General features: G+C 38.3%; 1 protein-coding gene across 1 annotated transcript in view; it reads left to right on the top strand.

The window, feature by feature from the left end:
* Positions 1–16727, top strand: part of LOC121370545 (NADP-dependent malic enzyme-like) — a 106979-nt gene that overhangs the window by 23339 nt on the left and 66913 nt on the right. The window contains exons 5-7 of the mRNA XM_041495848.1: positions 8768–8929; positions 11429–11532; positions 14154–14263. Of these exons, the coding sequence (XP_041351782.1) occupies positions 8768–8929; positions 11429–11532; positions 14154–14263 (376 nt within the window). The remainder of the gene's footprint in view (positions 1–8767; positions 8930–11428; positions 11533–14153; positions 14264–16727) is intronic.

Below are 16727 nucleotides of genomic sequence, written 5' to 3'. Positions count from 1 at the left end.
TGTTGACAACTGCCTGGCACCGCCTGCCCATTGAAGCAACTAGAGTACGGATGACGTCCCGGGGGATGGTGGCCCACTCGGCCTGCAAGGCTGCTGCCAGCTCGGGCAGGGTCTGGGGCTGTGGTTGTCGCTGTCGGAGGCGTCGGTCCAACTCGTCCCATAGATTCTCAATTGGGTTCAAATCCGGTGATATTGATGGCCAAGGAAGGACATTAATGTTGTTGTTCTGTAGGAAAGCCGTTGTGAGACGTGCTGTGTGAGGCCTGGCGTTGTCATGTTGGAACACTGCGTTGGCGTTGGCCATAACTGGAACGATGTGTGGCCGGAGGATCTGGTCAATGTAGCCCTGTGCATTCAGGTTGCCCTGCACGTGGACCAGGTCAGTTCTGCCAGTGTGTGAGATGGCTGCCCACACCATGACACTACCCCCGCCGAATCTGTCCACTTCCTGCACGCAGTTTGCCGCATAACGTTCACCACGACGCCTATACACGCGACATCTTCCATCATGACGTCGGAGCTGAAATCGGGACTCGTCACTGAACCACACCTGTCTCCATCGCAGTTGAGGCCATTGTCGATGAATCTGGCACCACTGCAGTCGGAGTCGACGGTGTTGTGGTGTTAAGATGACACCTCGAACTGGACGTCTGGCACGAATTCCTACCTCACGTAGGCGGTTCCGTACGGTCTGGTCGGATATCCTGCGCAAACCTGGTATTGCTGCGGCTGTGGAGGTGGCAGTAGTCAATCGTTCCCGAAGGTGGCGTACCCGGATGTAGCGGTCCTGCCCGGGGGTAGTGACCCGTGGTCGACCGGATCTAGGGAGGTCACGTGTTGATCCATGTTGCTGGTAACGGTCCCACAGTCTGGAGATGGTGTTTGGGGACACATGGAATGCCCTGGCAACGGCCGTTCTGGATTCGCCTGCGTCTAGTCGGCCGATGGCATTGTTTCTCTGCGGTTCACTGAGACGTGTCATGTCCTGGATTGTCAACTGTCGGCCAGATACAGAGGCCAGGCAAGCGAACACCCTGCACTCTTATACTGTCGGTGTTCATGTTGCACGTGCAGACAACGCACGTGCAGTGGTGACATGGTTTGCACGTGGCTGCGTTTTTGCGAATATTCACATTTTGGAACTTTATTGTACAGTAGCTGCGTTTTATCGAATGTAACCGTGGGAATGTGTTTGGGACATGCAATGACCTTATATTCACAAAGCATGAACCGGTAGGAAACATAAAATCGGAGTTATAACCCATTTGTACCCTTTTGCGTTTCTTTTTTTGAAGAGTATATGTATATGAGTGGAATGATGATAAAAAAGAAACAACACTTAACAATACTATGTCTAAACAAGAAGAATGAAGTGCTTGTATTGACGACCTTATTCTTAAAAAGACTTCTGTTAAAGGGACATTCCTGAGTTTGCTGCATTGTAAGATGTATGCGACTGATAACATATTTCTACGATTAAACTTACATGTTATATATATTTTCTTGTTTAGAATATCAGTGTCTGTATATTCAGTGTGTTTCTGGTCATCTTAATATTTGTAAGAAGCCCAAACTGGATTTTGTCTTCTTATAATTTAGTAGGTACGAAAAAATATTGTTTAGGAAATAAAATGAAATTTAACCTAGTACTAATATTAGAACGATCAGAAACACTTTTAATATACAACCACTAATATTTTATGCAGAAAAATATATTTGATATGCATTTTACAATCGTTAAAAAGTTTCTGTTAGTCGATAACATCTTTAAAATGACAGCAAACTCAGGAATGTCCCTTTAATGAGTGTGTAAATAATCTAACAGGGGTGTTACATGATATATTTGACGAGACATGTAAGCGCGAAACTCGAATAGGTAACAACTGCTCATTACACACTAACAAACGCGGTATCGTCCGTGGACACAAGCCTTGGTTCAATGAGGAATGCACAAAGCTATTCAATTACAACCGTAGCCCTTTAAATAGATTCAAACTATCAGATGCTAAAAATAAGTACAAAGTGTTACAAAAGAAACTGCGTTCATCTTACCTAATGCAGGTAACCTAAAGCATTTTACAAAAAATTTAGTAAATCTAAAAAAGACCATAACTGTGATATAACAATAGACACATTTATGAATCACTTTAAAAACCTCGCTTGTTCTACACAAAACGATGATACACAAGGGACTAACGATTGCACTAATCAAGATAATCAAGCCTTATACGAAGAATTAGATAAGCGTATTACCGAAAATGAGATCTTGTATGTGTTAAGCAAAGCTAAGCGTAACAAAAGCCCCGGCATTGATGGCCTATTATATGAGTTTTTCGCTGAATGTAAAGATATAATGCTGCCTATACTATGTACACTTTTTAATGTTATTTTAGACTCTGGCATCTTTCCAGAAAATTGGTGCAATGGAACAATTATTCCTGTGTTTAAAATGGGTGATAAAAACGATGTAAATAATTATAGAGGTATCACGCTCATGAGCCACTTATTAAAATTGTTCACAATTTTAAATAATAGATTATTGAATGTGAGTTCAACCTACAATATTATATCTGATACACAGTTTGGGTTTAAGCCCGGTTTTAGCACAGTTGACGCTATTTTTGCTCTGCAGAGTCTTATAACTATTACGCTTGGCAGTAAGAAAAGACTATTGTGCTTTCATTGACTTTAGTAAAGCATTTGATACAGTTGAGCATACGGCATTGTGGTAAAAATGTATAAATTAGGATTAAATAGTAGGCTTGTAAATGTTGTAAAATCAATGTATGGTCAAATAAAATCATGTGTGAAATATCAGGGAAATATATCTGAATCCTTCTAGTATAAATCCGGTCTAATTCAAGGAGAAGCTCTTTCGCCATTCTTGTTTTCTTTATTTGTTAACGATCTAGAAATGGAACTGTTAAATTCCACCGACCTACTATACCAGTTAAATATGCTTCATCTTTGTCTACTGATGTATGCCGATGATACAGTATTGTTTTCCGAAAGTGCGCCTGAATTGCAGAGTATGTCAGACATTTTGTATATATACTCAAACAAATGGAATTTAAAAGTAAATATTAATAAAAGTAAAATTGTAGTATTCAGAAAAGGTGGAAATGTGAAACCTGAAGAAAGGTGGACATACCACGAAACCGATTTAGAAATTGTTGACAGTTTTAACTATCTTGGGGTCTGTCTTCATTATAATGGAAAATTTAATACCGCTGTGACGGAACATGCTCTTATTTTGTTTCGCCTGTGGCGATATTAATTGTTTTAGAGGGCCGTGTGCAGTCCCAATATGCACTTAGACTAGGTGGGCACTTTGTTACGTAATACCTCCGCGCGACGGTGGTCAAGCTGTTCCCAATACACACCCAGACCAGGTGCGGAGGCCATGCCAGTAGTTACGTAATACCTCCGCGAGTTCTGTTTTACGACCTTGTTTTTCTAGCGATTGGCGACAGCTAGTCTGACCATCTAAGAAAAATATTCCGTCTTGGTCGTTGTGGAAATATCACTTGTAGGTATTCGGTACCGCCTTGTACCCCCAGGCGATATTCGGATTTTTATAATAAATAGCTAGGATTTTAGATATATCGAGGAGAAACATATTGGAAGGCTTCCAGGGAATGCGTCCGTTTGGACTTGGTAAATATTATTTCTGCTCTGTTGTATAACCTTGATGTGATTGATGTGACTTTAAATATTTTAATACTGTATTATACCAATATTATTTAGACAGTGTTTCCGGTAAACTGACGAAGTAAATTGTAGGCTTCACTGTCTAAAATTATTAAAGCTTAGCCAGTCATCCTAGAGGACCTAGGTAAACTGTAGGTTATTGTCTTTATTGTGATAGGTACCAGTATTAATTCTGTATTACAAGGTTACTGAATGAGTAGTTACAGGTTAATTAAAAATTAACCAGTTAGGAATAGAGTTGTAATTCCTTTATTAATTAAGTTCCCCTGGAAGCGTTTCTCAATTATCACACGTGTGTGGGTGTTGTGTCACGGTGAAGTGATTAGAATATTGTGTAAACTAGACACCTAGTGATTAACTAATTAAGTGATTAGTTCTGGGTTGTTATTATATTGTTGTTGTTAAATAACTACTGCGGCAGTACATTTGTCAGCGTAGTATTTATACAGATTCCAAAGTGTATTTTGTTTTGTTGTGTTTTCTAGTGAACTAAACGTGCTATATTACACATACTATATAAGATCTTATCTCTGATATACCTAGAGACGAGCCACTCGGGTATTGGACTGCCTGATACAGAGAGATCTAATAGATATACAGTTAGGAGAGATATTTGGATAATCGTGTTTTATTCAGTTACGGGTATTATAGGATCCCCGTGACAACCGCTCAAAAGGTAATATGCAACCAAGGTAGAAAAGCTATGGCTGCTCTATTTGGTAAAACTAGTAACTATTTCTTAAATGCAGAAACATTACTATCACTGTTTGATACATATGTTAGTAGTATTTTAAATTATGGCTGTGAAGTTTGGGGTTTTAACAAAGCAAATAGTCACGAGATCCTACATTTACAATTCTGTAAACGTATTTTAGGCGTGAAAAGGAGCACTACTAATATAATGGTCTATTTTGAATTAGGTAGATCACCTTTGTACATAAGTAGGAACATCCGTATGGTTAAATATTGGATACATTTTTGAATACAGATAATTGTATTTTGAAAGAGTGTTATAACACCCTATATGACGAGTGCATAAGAAAACCACGTTCTGTTAACTGGATTAGTCAAATAAGAGACCTGCTTCTCACTAATGGTTTTGGTCACATATGGTATAATCAAAATGTAGAAAATCGCAATACATTTATATCACTATTCAAACAGAGAATGACTGATCAATTTATCCAATCTATGTATGCTGTATTCAACAATTCTCCAAAATGTCTGTTATACAAATTCGTTGTTAATAATTATTGCTTACAACCTTATCTGCAGAAACCTATTGCCTTGAAATACAAACATATTTTAAGTAAATATAGATTATCTTCCCATAATCTCTTTATAGAAACGGGCAGATACCACAATATTGACAGGAATAATAGAATTTGTCGTCTGTGCAATATGAATGTAGCAGAAGACGAATATCACTTTGTTCTAGTGTGTCCTTTCTTCAGTAACATAAGAGATAAATATATTAAACCTTTTTATTACAATAAACCATCAACATTTAAATTAACGCAACTACTGTCCAGCGACAATTCAAAACGGCTAATTAAATTGTGTAAATATTTGAACACTGCTACCACGCATAGAACAGACAACATTGATACACGACATATGTTATTATTGTATATTATTGCTATGCATGCATTACCCATTTACTATAGAATTTTATCAATTGTAACCCGATGCTACATACCATTCCCCGCAGTGTGCACATTATATTATTTTATATATAAATATGTATGTATGCCTACAAAATGTATATTTTTTGGCAAAAATAAAATGTGTATAATAATTATAAAACTAATATAAGCAGCGTATCATCACACGCAGCCAGAACAAAAAAAGTGTGGCACCTCACATTTAATCCACCTGCAAGAAAATAGGGGGATGCATACTATTTAACACACGTTTTTAATGTTTTTATTAACAGCCCTCGCAGTTCGATTTTTAGGGATACCCTGCACGAGGTTTTAACTCTTGTGTATATTGCATAACAACTGTATAACAATTAAAAAGTATATTTATTTATTGGCAGTATTTGTACAAATAACCACCTCGACTGATCCATTCAACTGATTATTATTTTTTCTCGTTCCAACCAGTGCACGACAACTCGTCAAAAGCCGTGGTATGTTTTTTCCTGTCTGTGAGAAAGTACATATAAAAGATCCCTTGCTGCATTAGGGAAAATGTAGAGGGTTTTCTCTGATGACTAAATGTTAGAATTACCAAATGTTTGACATCCAATAGCCGAGGATTAGTTAATCAATGTGCTCCTGTGACAAAACACATTTTACTTTATTTGTACAACCAACCAGTTACTACCAATGATTGTCAGAGACTCCGTAAATATTTCACGCTGCACCCCCAAGTGTGATACAGAACTTTCTTCTTTGCTACAGGGGCGGGGCGTAGCCTAGTAGTAAAGCGCTCGCTTGACGCGCTGTCGATCTAGGATAGATCCCCGTCGGTGGGCTCAGTGGACTGTTTCTCGTTCCAGCCAGTGCACCACAACTGATATATCAAAGGCTGTGGTATGTGCTTTGCTGTCAATGCGATAGTGCATATAAAAGATCCCTTGCAACTAATGGAAAAATGTAGCGGATTTCCTCTCTAAGACTATATGTAAAAATTACCAAATGTTTGACATCCGATGATTAATAAATCAGTGTGCTCTAGTGGTGTCGTTAAACAAAACATTTTTTTCTTTGGTACAATGCAACCTATGCTACATCCCGCCACAAGCCACATGGTGAATAACAAATTTGTAGACATTTTATGATTGCAATACGCGGAGAAAGTAACGGATCAACAGATTTCTTGATCCATTCAAAACTGACACAAAAGGAATATATATATATACACACCCATTGTGTGCTGTGTTCAAGGTCACATTAAATGAGTACCTATAAAGTATATTCATCTGTTCATGTACATACGCGTCCAGTATAAAAGTACGTTTGGGTGGGTTTGTGTGCGTAAATTGTAGACAAAAAACCCAAACATACATTCTGCACAAATTACACCGCCCACTAAAACCCACTAACACTAGTGATAGTGTTTTCGTTCGAGACATTAAATAAAATAATAAACACCCCTCCCCCCCCCACCCCCCCCCCCCAGCTCCAAAAAAAAGAACATTTTTTTTTTTTTTTTGTTATTATTATTATTTTTTTTTTTTTTTGCAAAAGTGGCGTACGTAGTTTTGGATAGTGCGTAAATCTAATTGTTTAAAAAAAAAAAAAAAAAAAAAAAAAAAAAATCCCATTCGCTTTAATTTATGTCATAAATAAAAAGCCCAAACCCATTTAAAATAATGTATTTTTCATTCAAGATTATGGTATTAGGAGAAACGTAAAACAGTTTACTGTATGGTGTTTTTCCTCTTGTTTTTGACCAAAGATATACGGTGGAAGCACCCGAAATAGTTTGAGAACTGAAATTTTGCGGGTTTTTTTTTTTCGTTTATTGTAATAATACTGGTTAAAGTAGGCCCTACATGCAGTCCAATAACAATAACAATATTTTCAGCAGCTCCGAAGAGGTGGGACGGGTTTGGTGGGGGTGGCTCGATATGGGTTGCTAACATCCGTCTCTGCTACAAAAACCTACTCGCAATAGAGATATGGATGTTTCCCCTCTGGCATCAGTGTGTATGTAATTTGTTCTTCTTCTTTTTCGTTCTCTCAGTATCTCTTTATCTTACTCCTTTTCTTTCTTTCTTTTATTCCCGCTCCAGCCAGTGCCCCACGACTGGTATATCAAAGGCCGTGGTAAGTGCTATCCTGTCTATGGGATGGTGCATTTAAAAGATGCCTTGCTACTAATGGAAAAATGTAGTAGGTTTTCTTTCTAAGACTATATTATGTCAAAACTACCAAATGTTTGACGTCCAATAGCCGATGAATAATATATCAATGTGCTCTAGTGGTATCGTTAAACAAAACAAAGATTTTCTTTGTTTTATTATTTCTCTTTGCGTGTCTATTTTTCATACCCTCCTTTCATTTTCAACTTATTTTCATGCTTATATCCAATTAAGGTTCAAGCATGCTGTCCTGGGCACACATCCCAACTATCTGGGCTCCGTCCAGGACAGTGGGTTAGTTGTTAGTTGGTTAGTGGTTAGTGAGAGAGAAGATGGTGTAGTGGCCTTACCCTTACCCACTGGACCCTTAAGAACTCGCTGTGGGCTGGAGTCGTTACCAGGCTGCGAACCCTGTACCTACCAGCCTGTAGTCCGATGGCTTAACCACTGCGCCACCGAGGCCGGTTTCAGACCCTCCAAGCCTCTGTTAATCAGCGCCTAAATTTAAAGGTTCATATAGACTGAATGCCGCGCGTGCGTGCGGTCCGGCTAAAAAAAACCCCAAACATTAGTTTTAATGAGAGGGTCTAGATTGGGTGCGTCTACAAAAAACGTATGCGGCCAGTTGCAATCAGGTCTGGGGCCTAATTCACAAAGGTCTCATAGGCTCTGCTAGACAACAAAACATCCTCTTTGTAACTCTTTTAGCATTGCACTGCGAGATCGCAAAGTTGCGAGAGTTTAGTGAATTAGGCTCCAGATCAGGTTATAGGTTTTAACGAGCACATTTAGAACAAGAAGTTGTAGCACACGCCTGTTATGGGCGCAGGTGTCGACTTTCGCCGGCTCCTCCGTCCTGGCCCCGTTCCACGAAGCGATATAACATATGCACTTAAGGTGAACTTAACGCTAAGATCGGTTTGTGGAACGGGGCTCAGGGCAAAAAAAGGTATGAGATGAGTGGACCGTGGGAGAGGGAGTTACCCGCGATGACATGTACAAGGGTAGCACATGAAGCAGTCCGACCAGGATCGATAGCGGGCGATAGCAACCGCAATGAAATAATCGTACTATATATATATATATATATATATATATATATATATATATATATATATATATATATATATTGCCCAAAACGCAAGCCGTGGACGCAAGAGACGCAACAATTGGACCGCTCGCACGTGTCCCATCTAGTCTGTATGAGCCTTAACAGATTTTGACTTTCTTTTTCTTTTCCAGACGATTGTAGTGACCGACGGAGAACGGATTCTGGGACTCGGTGACCTCGGCTCGTATGGAATGGGAATCCCAGTAGGCAAACTGGCCCTGTATACCGCCCTCGCAGGGGTCCATCCCGACCAGTGCCTCCCCATCATGCTGGATGTCGGGACAGACAACGAGGTGATTATAGAACATAACACGTCTGGGTGTCTTGTTTGATGCATCTTCTGGGCCCCGTTTTACGAAGCGACCTTAGCGATAAGATCACCCTAAGTGTTTAACTACCTTATGCCCTTAAGGTGATCTTAGCGCTTCTTCTTCTTCTTCTTTCAACTTATTTCCGTGATTATATCCAATTAAGGTTCAATCACGCCGTTCAGGCTATGTTCATCATTTATTTCAGTTAATGCATTATGTCAAATTATATCGTGGAGAGGCATTTACATAGGCCTACAGCCTGTTTGCCGATCCACTTCATTTATTTAGCTATTTCTCGTTCGAACCAGTGCTCCACAACTGGTGTAACAAAGGCCGTGATATGTACTATCCTGTCTGTGAGATGTTGCATATAAAAGATCCCTTGCTGCTGAACGATGAGTAGCCCATGAAGTGGCGACAGCGGGTTTCCTCTCTCAATATCTGTGTGGTCCTTCACCATATGTCTCACGCCATATAACCGTAAATAAAATGTATTGAGTGCGTCGTTAAATAAAACATTTCCTTCGTTCCCTTGGCTGCGCAGTCCAATAATTATTTGTAGATCGGCACTAAGTTAATATCCATGACCAGGCGCGTGTGCAGGGGGTGGTGGTTCAGGGTGTTAATTCCCCTCCCTCAGGCATATTTTTGTTATATATTTTTTTTTATATAAAGCTATAATTTCCGGAGAAGCATGACTCGACCCCACCATTACCCCCTAAACTTCGCTCGCCACAGTCTAGACCACCCCCTTTTTAAAAATTCCTGCATACGAGTTTGTGACCTTATTTAGCAAACTAACAGCTAGAGTAGATCTAATATGATGGGAAATAACTCATCTAGGTATATTCTTAAAATTCAGTACTCTCCCGCTTCTTGGAAGTTGGCGAGACGTAGCCCAGTGGTAAAGCGCTCGCTTGATACGCGGTTGGTCTAGGATCGATCCCCGTCGGTGGGCCCAATGGTCTTTTTCTCGTCCCAGCCATTGCACCACGACTGGTATATCAAAGGCCGTGGTATGTGCTATCCTGTCTGTTGAATGGTGCATATAAAAGATCCCTTGCTACTAATAGAAAAAAATGCAGCGAGTTTTCTCTCTAAGACTATATGTCTGAATTACTAAATGTTTGACGTCCAATAGCCGATGATTAATAAATCAATGTGCTCTAGTGGTGTCGTTAAACAAAACAAACTTCTTCTTGAAAGTTAGCTCTTTCGGGAGTAACACCCAGCTCTTTTATTATTCCTCGCATCGCGATTCACGAGGTGGGTGTGAAGGGAGTGTTAAAACGGGCACAGTCCTTTCGTCTGTTACATACATGCGTCCGTCCGTCCGTGCGTTCAGGAGCAACACTCCATTTAACAATCAAGATTACTTCACGAAACGAAGTACACATATTAAAGAGACTGTTCAGATCCAGAATTTGTTGTCCTTTACCATTAGGCTACTTCCTGCCTCCTTCCTTACAAAGATGTTGTATGACTAAACTTACATATTAAATACTCTTTTGTTTTCTGTATAAAATATCAGTGCAATCCCAGAAGAGCGCTTTAGCCACTAAACTAGTATCCCACGCCAAGACTGAATAGGAACGAAGGAAATGTTTTATTTAACGACGCATTAAACACATTTTATTTACGATTATATGGCGTCGGACATATTTGTCAAGGACCACACAGATATTGAGGGAGGAAACCCACTGTCGCCACTTCATGGGCCACTCTTTTCGATTAGCAGAAAAGGAATCTTTTATATGCACCATCCCACAATTTTTGTCTCAAAACAAACAAACAAACAAACAAAACAAACAAGCAAGTGAACAAACAAACAACAGTTCCCACAAGCCGTTCAACAATTGTATATAACACTCCAATGGCATCATGGAATGTGTTAAAAACATTATGGTTGTCTTTGTTTCCAGTTACGTATTTATATCAAAAATCATTGATCATTTTAATTCCTAAACACAGACAGGCTTGGACATTTTTTTGTACAGACGATTTAAATTTTTATTTTTATTTTTTATTAATACCAAAGAAATATGCAATTAATTTGGAACGTGTTGTCCTTTCGTTAAATGAAAACAGGTAATTTCATTTAATTTCATTTAATGTTTGTGCTTATATCCATTTGAGGTTCAAGCACGTAGTCCTGGGCACATACCTCAGCTATCTGGGCTGTCTGTCCAGGACAATGGGTTAGTTGTTAGTGATTAGTGAGAAAGAAGAGGGTGTAGTGGTAATACACCTACCCATTGAGTCGTTAAAACTCGCTCTGGGTAGGAGCCGGTACCGGGCTGCGAACCCAGTACCTACCAGCCTTATGTCCGATGGCTTAACTACAACACCACCGAGGCCGGTGACAGGTAATACAAAAAAAAAAAGAAAAAAAGAAAAAAGAAGCATGTGCTAAAATAGTGGGGTTTTTCCAACAATTTAAATCATGTGACATAAGTACAACATTTCTCTATTTTTTTTCAGACATTGCTTAAAGATCCCATGTACATTGGTTTGAGACAGAAGAGAGAGCGAGGCCCGGCTTACGACCAGCTGGTTGAAGAATTCATGAACAAAGTTGTTAAAAGGTAACCAGCGTACGGACTTTCTAACATTCCTTTGCTTACATATCTTCGAAAACCAGGTTTAAAATAAATGTAAACGTTTCTGTCAACTATATCTTATTTACAGCGCATTAGCACTTACAGTTAACTCATACCTCAGAATACAATCCGTTTCGGTAGTGTTCATTTCATTGGTCGGCGTGACTTCGTCGTTATCAGGGTTATCACCTGTGGAGTAGCCAACCAGATGTCTTTAAATCGTATAAATTCACCATGTGATACCACAAATGTCAGATAATGTTGTTTTAAAAAAATAAGAAGACAGTGACTAGTACAATTATTATTTAACAAAATAAATTAAGGAGACTAGGTTTATTTTCAGAATAGTTGATGGTATGCATTAACATGTTTCTAAGATAAATAAATATATACACAGTATTTGACGGATTATTTGCAATGTTTTGGTCACTATTTAAAAATAGTTTGAAGTCAGGGCCGTAGCTAGGATTTATTGTTTGTTTGGGGACGGGGGTGGGGGGGGGGGGGGGGCTGTGTAGTTAATAGTCTAAAACTCCGTAAACGGTTAAGAAGATAATTTTCTTTAAGTTTCTATAATTGTTTCCGCTAGCTACGGCCCTGGAAGTGTTTCAATGAATACTAATTGTGTTATTATTTTTCCTTTTATATGTGGTTTAGATAGTTCACAGACTGCATTTGATTACAAAATAATTGTAATTAAATTATTTAATAACGTGTATCTCAGCTATAGACAGAGAAGTTCCAATAGTTCCAGTGGCGGTTATAAATTCAATGGGCTGTCCTGTGTTTGCTGCCATTGTAATATATTTCAGACTTATTAAATCGTTTAACGGCTAAATTCACACACTAAATATAGTTTTTTGTTTTGTTTAGAATATCAGTGTCTGTATATTCATTGTTCAATGTGTTTCTGGTCAGCCACGTCGGGAACCAATCAAATAGTTAGCGAACGTTAGCGAAACGTTCGCTGACTGAACTTGGGTCTGGCCCCGTTGTTATAAACCTTAAAATCTAGACTTTAATAAAGTCCAGACTTTAACGTCATGGCAACGCCATTCAAATAGCATTACGTTAAAGTCTGGACTTTATTAAAGTCTAGACTTTAAGTTTTATAAACACGGGGCCTGGTCTCTCAATTTTGTACTTACGAATAAATATCTATTAAGAGATAAAACGAAGTTTGAGCTATTGCAAACACTAGGGCGATCAGAAACACATTTAATATACAGACATTGATAATTTGATGCAGAAACAATGTACACTATATTTAATATGTAATTATATGCATTAAAACATATATGTTAGTCGACAACATGTTACCAGTGGCAACAGACTTATAAAAGTCCCTTTCAATATAAGTACCAGGCGTGCACTACAACAGCTTGCTCTGAATGTAGAGCGTGTATGCGACGCTTGCGTGCGACAGATACGGTTTATCCTAGTAATACTTGTAACACGTGCTACAGGCCCTGCGCTTCAAGGAAACCCGCGGTGATGTGTACATTTATTTTCTCCAGGTCATTTTTCCCCTCTCCCCCGAAGGGTTTGCAAAATATATATCCTGGGAAGGGGGCTCCGCTGTTATTTGTACTACAGGCCCCGTGGATCTTTAAACCGGCTCTGGCGTGCGGTCCGACTGTTGCGTCTACGGCTTGCGTTTTGGGAATATGCACCACATACGATCATTTCATTGCGGATGGCCGCATGCGTTGTGTAGATGTTCCGCACACATCCAGTCTAGACGCTCTCACTGAAACAAATGTATTTCGATTTTTTTTAACCGGACCGCACGCACGCGCCGCATTCAGTTATTATGAGCGTTTATCGTATAGTCCATGTCCTTTTTGTTCAGTCTGAACAAAATATAAAGGTTGGCTATCACCAAAGTGTGTTTCCAACCTTATATGTTTTCGCTTTACTTAACAGGGGGGCGGGACGTAGCCCAGTGGTAAAGCGCTCGCCTAATTCGCGGTCGGTCCCGACCCGTACCCCGCGACTGGTATATCAAAGGCCATGGTATGTTCTGTTCCATTGTTTTTAAAAAGTGCATATAAAAGATCCCTTTCTACTAATATCATGGAACAATTGTAGCGGTATCCTCTGAAGACTACTTTTTATTACTACCAAATGTTTGTCATCCAATAACCGATGAATAATTAATAAATATGCTCTAGTGGTGTCGTTAAACAAAACACACTTTAAAGGGACATTCCTGAGTTTGCTGCAATTTTTAAGATGTTATCGACTAACTAGACTTTTTAACGATTGTAATTACACATCAAGTATATTTTTCTTGATGTTTCTGATCGTTCTAATATTTGTATTAGGTTAAATTTCATTTTATTTCCTAATTTTTTTTTTTTAATTCGTACGTACGAAATTATTTGAAGACAAAATCCAGTTGTGGCTTCTTAGAAATATTAAGACGACCAGAAACACATTGAATATATACAGACATTGGTATCCTAAACAAGACAATATATTTAATATGTAAGTTTAATCGTAGAAATATTTTATTAGTCGGAAACAGCTTACAATGCAGCAAACTCAGGAATGTCCCTTTAATACCTCTATTTACGCAATAGTTTTATGCTGTTCTTTTGTAGATACGGGGAAAATGTTCTTGTGCAGTTTGAAGACTTTGGAAATCGGAATGCATTTCGCTTGCTGGAGAAATACAGATACAAGTTCTGCACATTCAATGACGACATCCAAGGTTTAATTTTATTTTTACTAAGGAAGTGCTTTCCAAACTTAATGTTGAATCCCGCCACCCATCGTTATAACTAGAGTTATCTCCTACGATGGTCTGTGCTGGTCGAGCCTGAACAATACTTTCAAGGGACAGACCCAGGTTTTTAAACACTGCAGCAGATGTTTCACAATTAGAGCCCTTTATGATCACTGAAATCAAACATTACTTATATTGTATTCTTTAGACTATCCATTTCCGTAGAGCCGAAGTGTTTCTGGTCATCCCGGTGTTTGTAGTACCAAACAATGCATTTTTCATATTTAAAAAAACGCACGAGCGTCTTTGAAGTAGCGGTTTATTGATTCGAGTTCTAGTCTGTTTTTAGGGATATGTCCCATTTTAAGGCCACAGACTCTTCTTTCACTCTATTGTAACTTTATCCAAATGAGTTGCAGGTTTGTAAATTAACTAAACTTAGTGTCTAGTCCTTACGAGTTAAAACTAGGGTCTGCACCTTTAACGTTTTGTCTAGGCTCAAGCACTTTACATTGATTCCTGTCCTAAGATCACCGTAACTGCACAGACAACACATGCACTTAAGGTGATCTTAGCGCTAAGATTGCTTTGTGAAACGGGGCCCAGGGCCTTGTTTTACGAAGCGATCTTAGCGCTAAGATCACCTTAAATGCATAAGGTAGCAATACACTCTAGGTGATCTTAGCGCTAAGATCACCTTACGGGTGTATACTACCAAATCAAATCCCATAGACGACAATAGTAACATATGTGGCTAAAACTCCTACCTGCAACGTATCATCCGACATAAACGTCACGGATATAAATACTACCACCCCTCACACTTAAAGTGAATCGGAAAAAATTGAGGGTCAAGCTGCTCATTTCTGAGATAACGGGTAGCGTCTATGACTTCCCTAGTTCCGCACAAAATTCGAGTACTTTTTTTTACAGGTACCCCATACATGTTTCAAGCACAAGGCTACTTGACACATTGGTACTAGATGAAATAAAATTGCATATTTCTTTTACCCAGATGAAACTATTATTTTTTACAACCAACACACTCACATTTATAACCAATCATAGGACATGTAGTGTTCACTTCTCTATCAAAAGTTCGGTGCACCTCGAACTTTGACCCAGCCGGAAGTTATTTGGTTTAGTACTACCTATACTGATAACATACATTTTTCAAAAAGTGTCCATCTATGTGTCTTTATGACAACCAGGATCTGGTGTATTCTGACATAAACTGACAACCTCACTGAAACTGTTGTTTCTACAGTGCAACCTAATATAATGTACACCTCAAAAAGCATATATATTGCATATAGTTTTTTACAAACGCAATATGTCATATTAAACAACAAAATGTTTTAAAATGAAACTCCTGAAGATATTTACTTTCAGTTGGGTGTGTGTACTCAGGTATATATGTAGAGACAACAAAGATAGTCAGAGTACCTCTACCCCTTTAAAGAATTCCATTAAAACACATGCACTTGATTGACCCCTAGATTATGAAGACCTTAACAGGCACATCAAAGAAATATCAGTATTAAAAAAATACACTGTCTGAGGAAGGAAACACAAACATGACTGTACCTGTATGAAATAATGACTTAATGTCCTGAACATTAGTGTTGGGAGGAAATCCTGTATGCTGGGTGTGGGTGTCTTCAAGTTACCAGGTGTGGGAATTTCAAATCCATCGGCCATGCTGATTTTCATAATGAACCATCAAAACCATTGGCTGCAACCAATATTTCTGACTATATTTTATTTATACACTACTGTAGTTGGAGGTTTTAATAGTTGTGATATCTGAAATTATCATGCAGCTTTCACACATGTATTTTTGATTAATTACTGAAAAAAAGTATTTTTAAATGACAAAATTACCCGAACATCTATTTTCTTGCATTATTTTCTAATCTGCATGAATACAATATGTATATTAGATGTATTCCTACAATCTGTAATCCAGCATTTTATTTAGTTAGTAACATTAGGTAATACAGCTTTAACAATAAAATAAATTATCAACTTAATCCAAGGCAGATAATCAAATCTGAAAAAATTGGTTCTGACTCTAGTATAAACTCAAAATGCTTTTCATGAGAGCTAACTAAGTGATTATTAAGAAAAAAAATGATCTGGAGATCTAAGTATATGTTTAACAACCTTATTGTTATGTACAAAAAAGAACAGAAGGCATAATAGTGACAACAAATTTAATTATGTTTTTAGTAAAGTTTTTCTTCAAATTTACTTTAAATTTTGCATAAAACTACAAATTTGTCTAAAATATGACTTAGCACCCTATAAATATGTCAAAATGACAATAAAAATCAAGTTCTTTACAAATTTGAGTTTTTAGAATTTCATACATAAAAAATTAACAATGTTAATGGAAACTAAAGACACTATTGGCACATGCTATTTTTAATATAAAAATAAATTGCTA

Source organism: Gigantopelta aegis, chromosome 4, assembly GCF_016097555.1.
Source record: "Gigantopelta aegis isolate Gae_Host chromosome 4, Gae_host_genome, whole genome shotgun sequence".
Lineage (NCBI taxonomy): Eukaryota > Metazoa > Mollusca > Gastropoda > Neomphalida > Peltospiridae > Gigantopelta > Gigantopelta aegis.
This window is presented reverse-complemented; position numbering and strand designations above follow the sequence as displayed.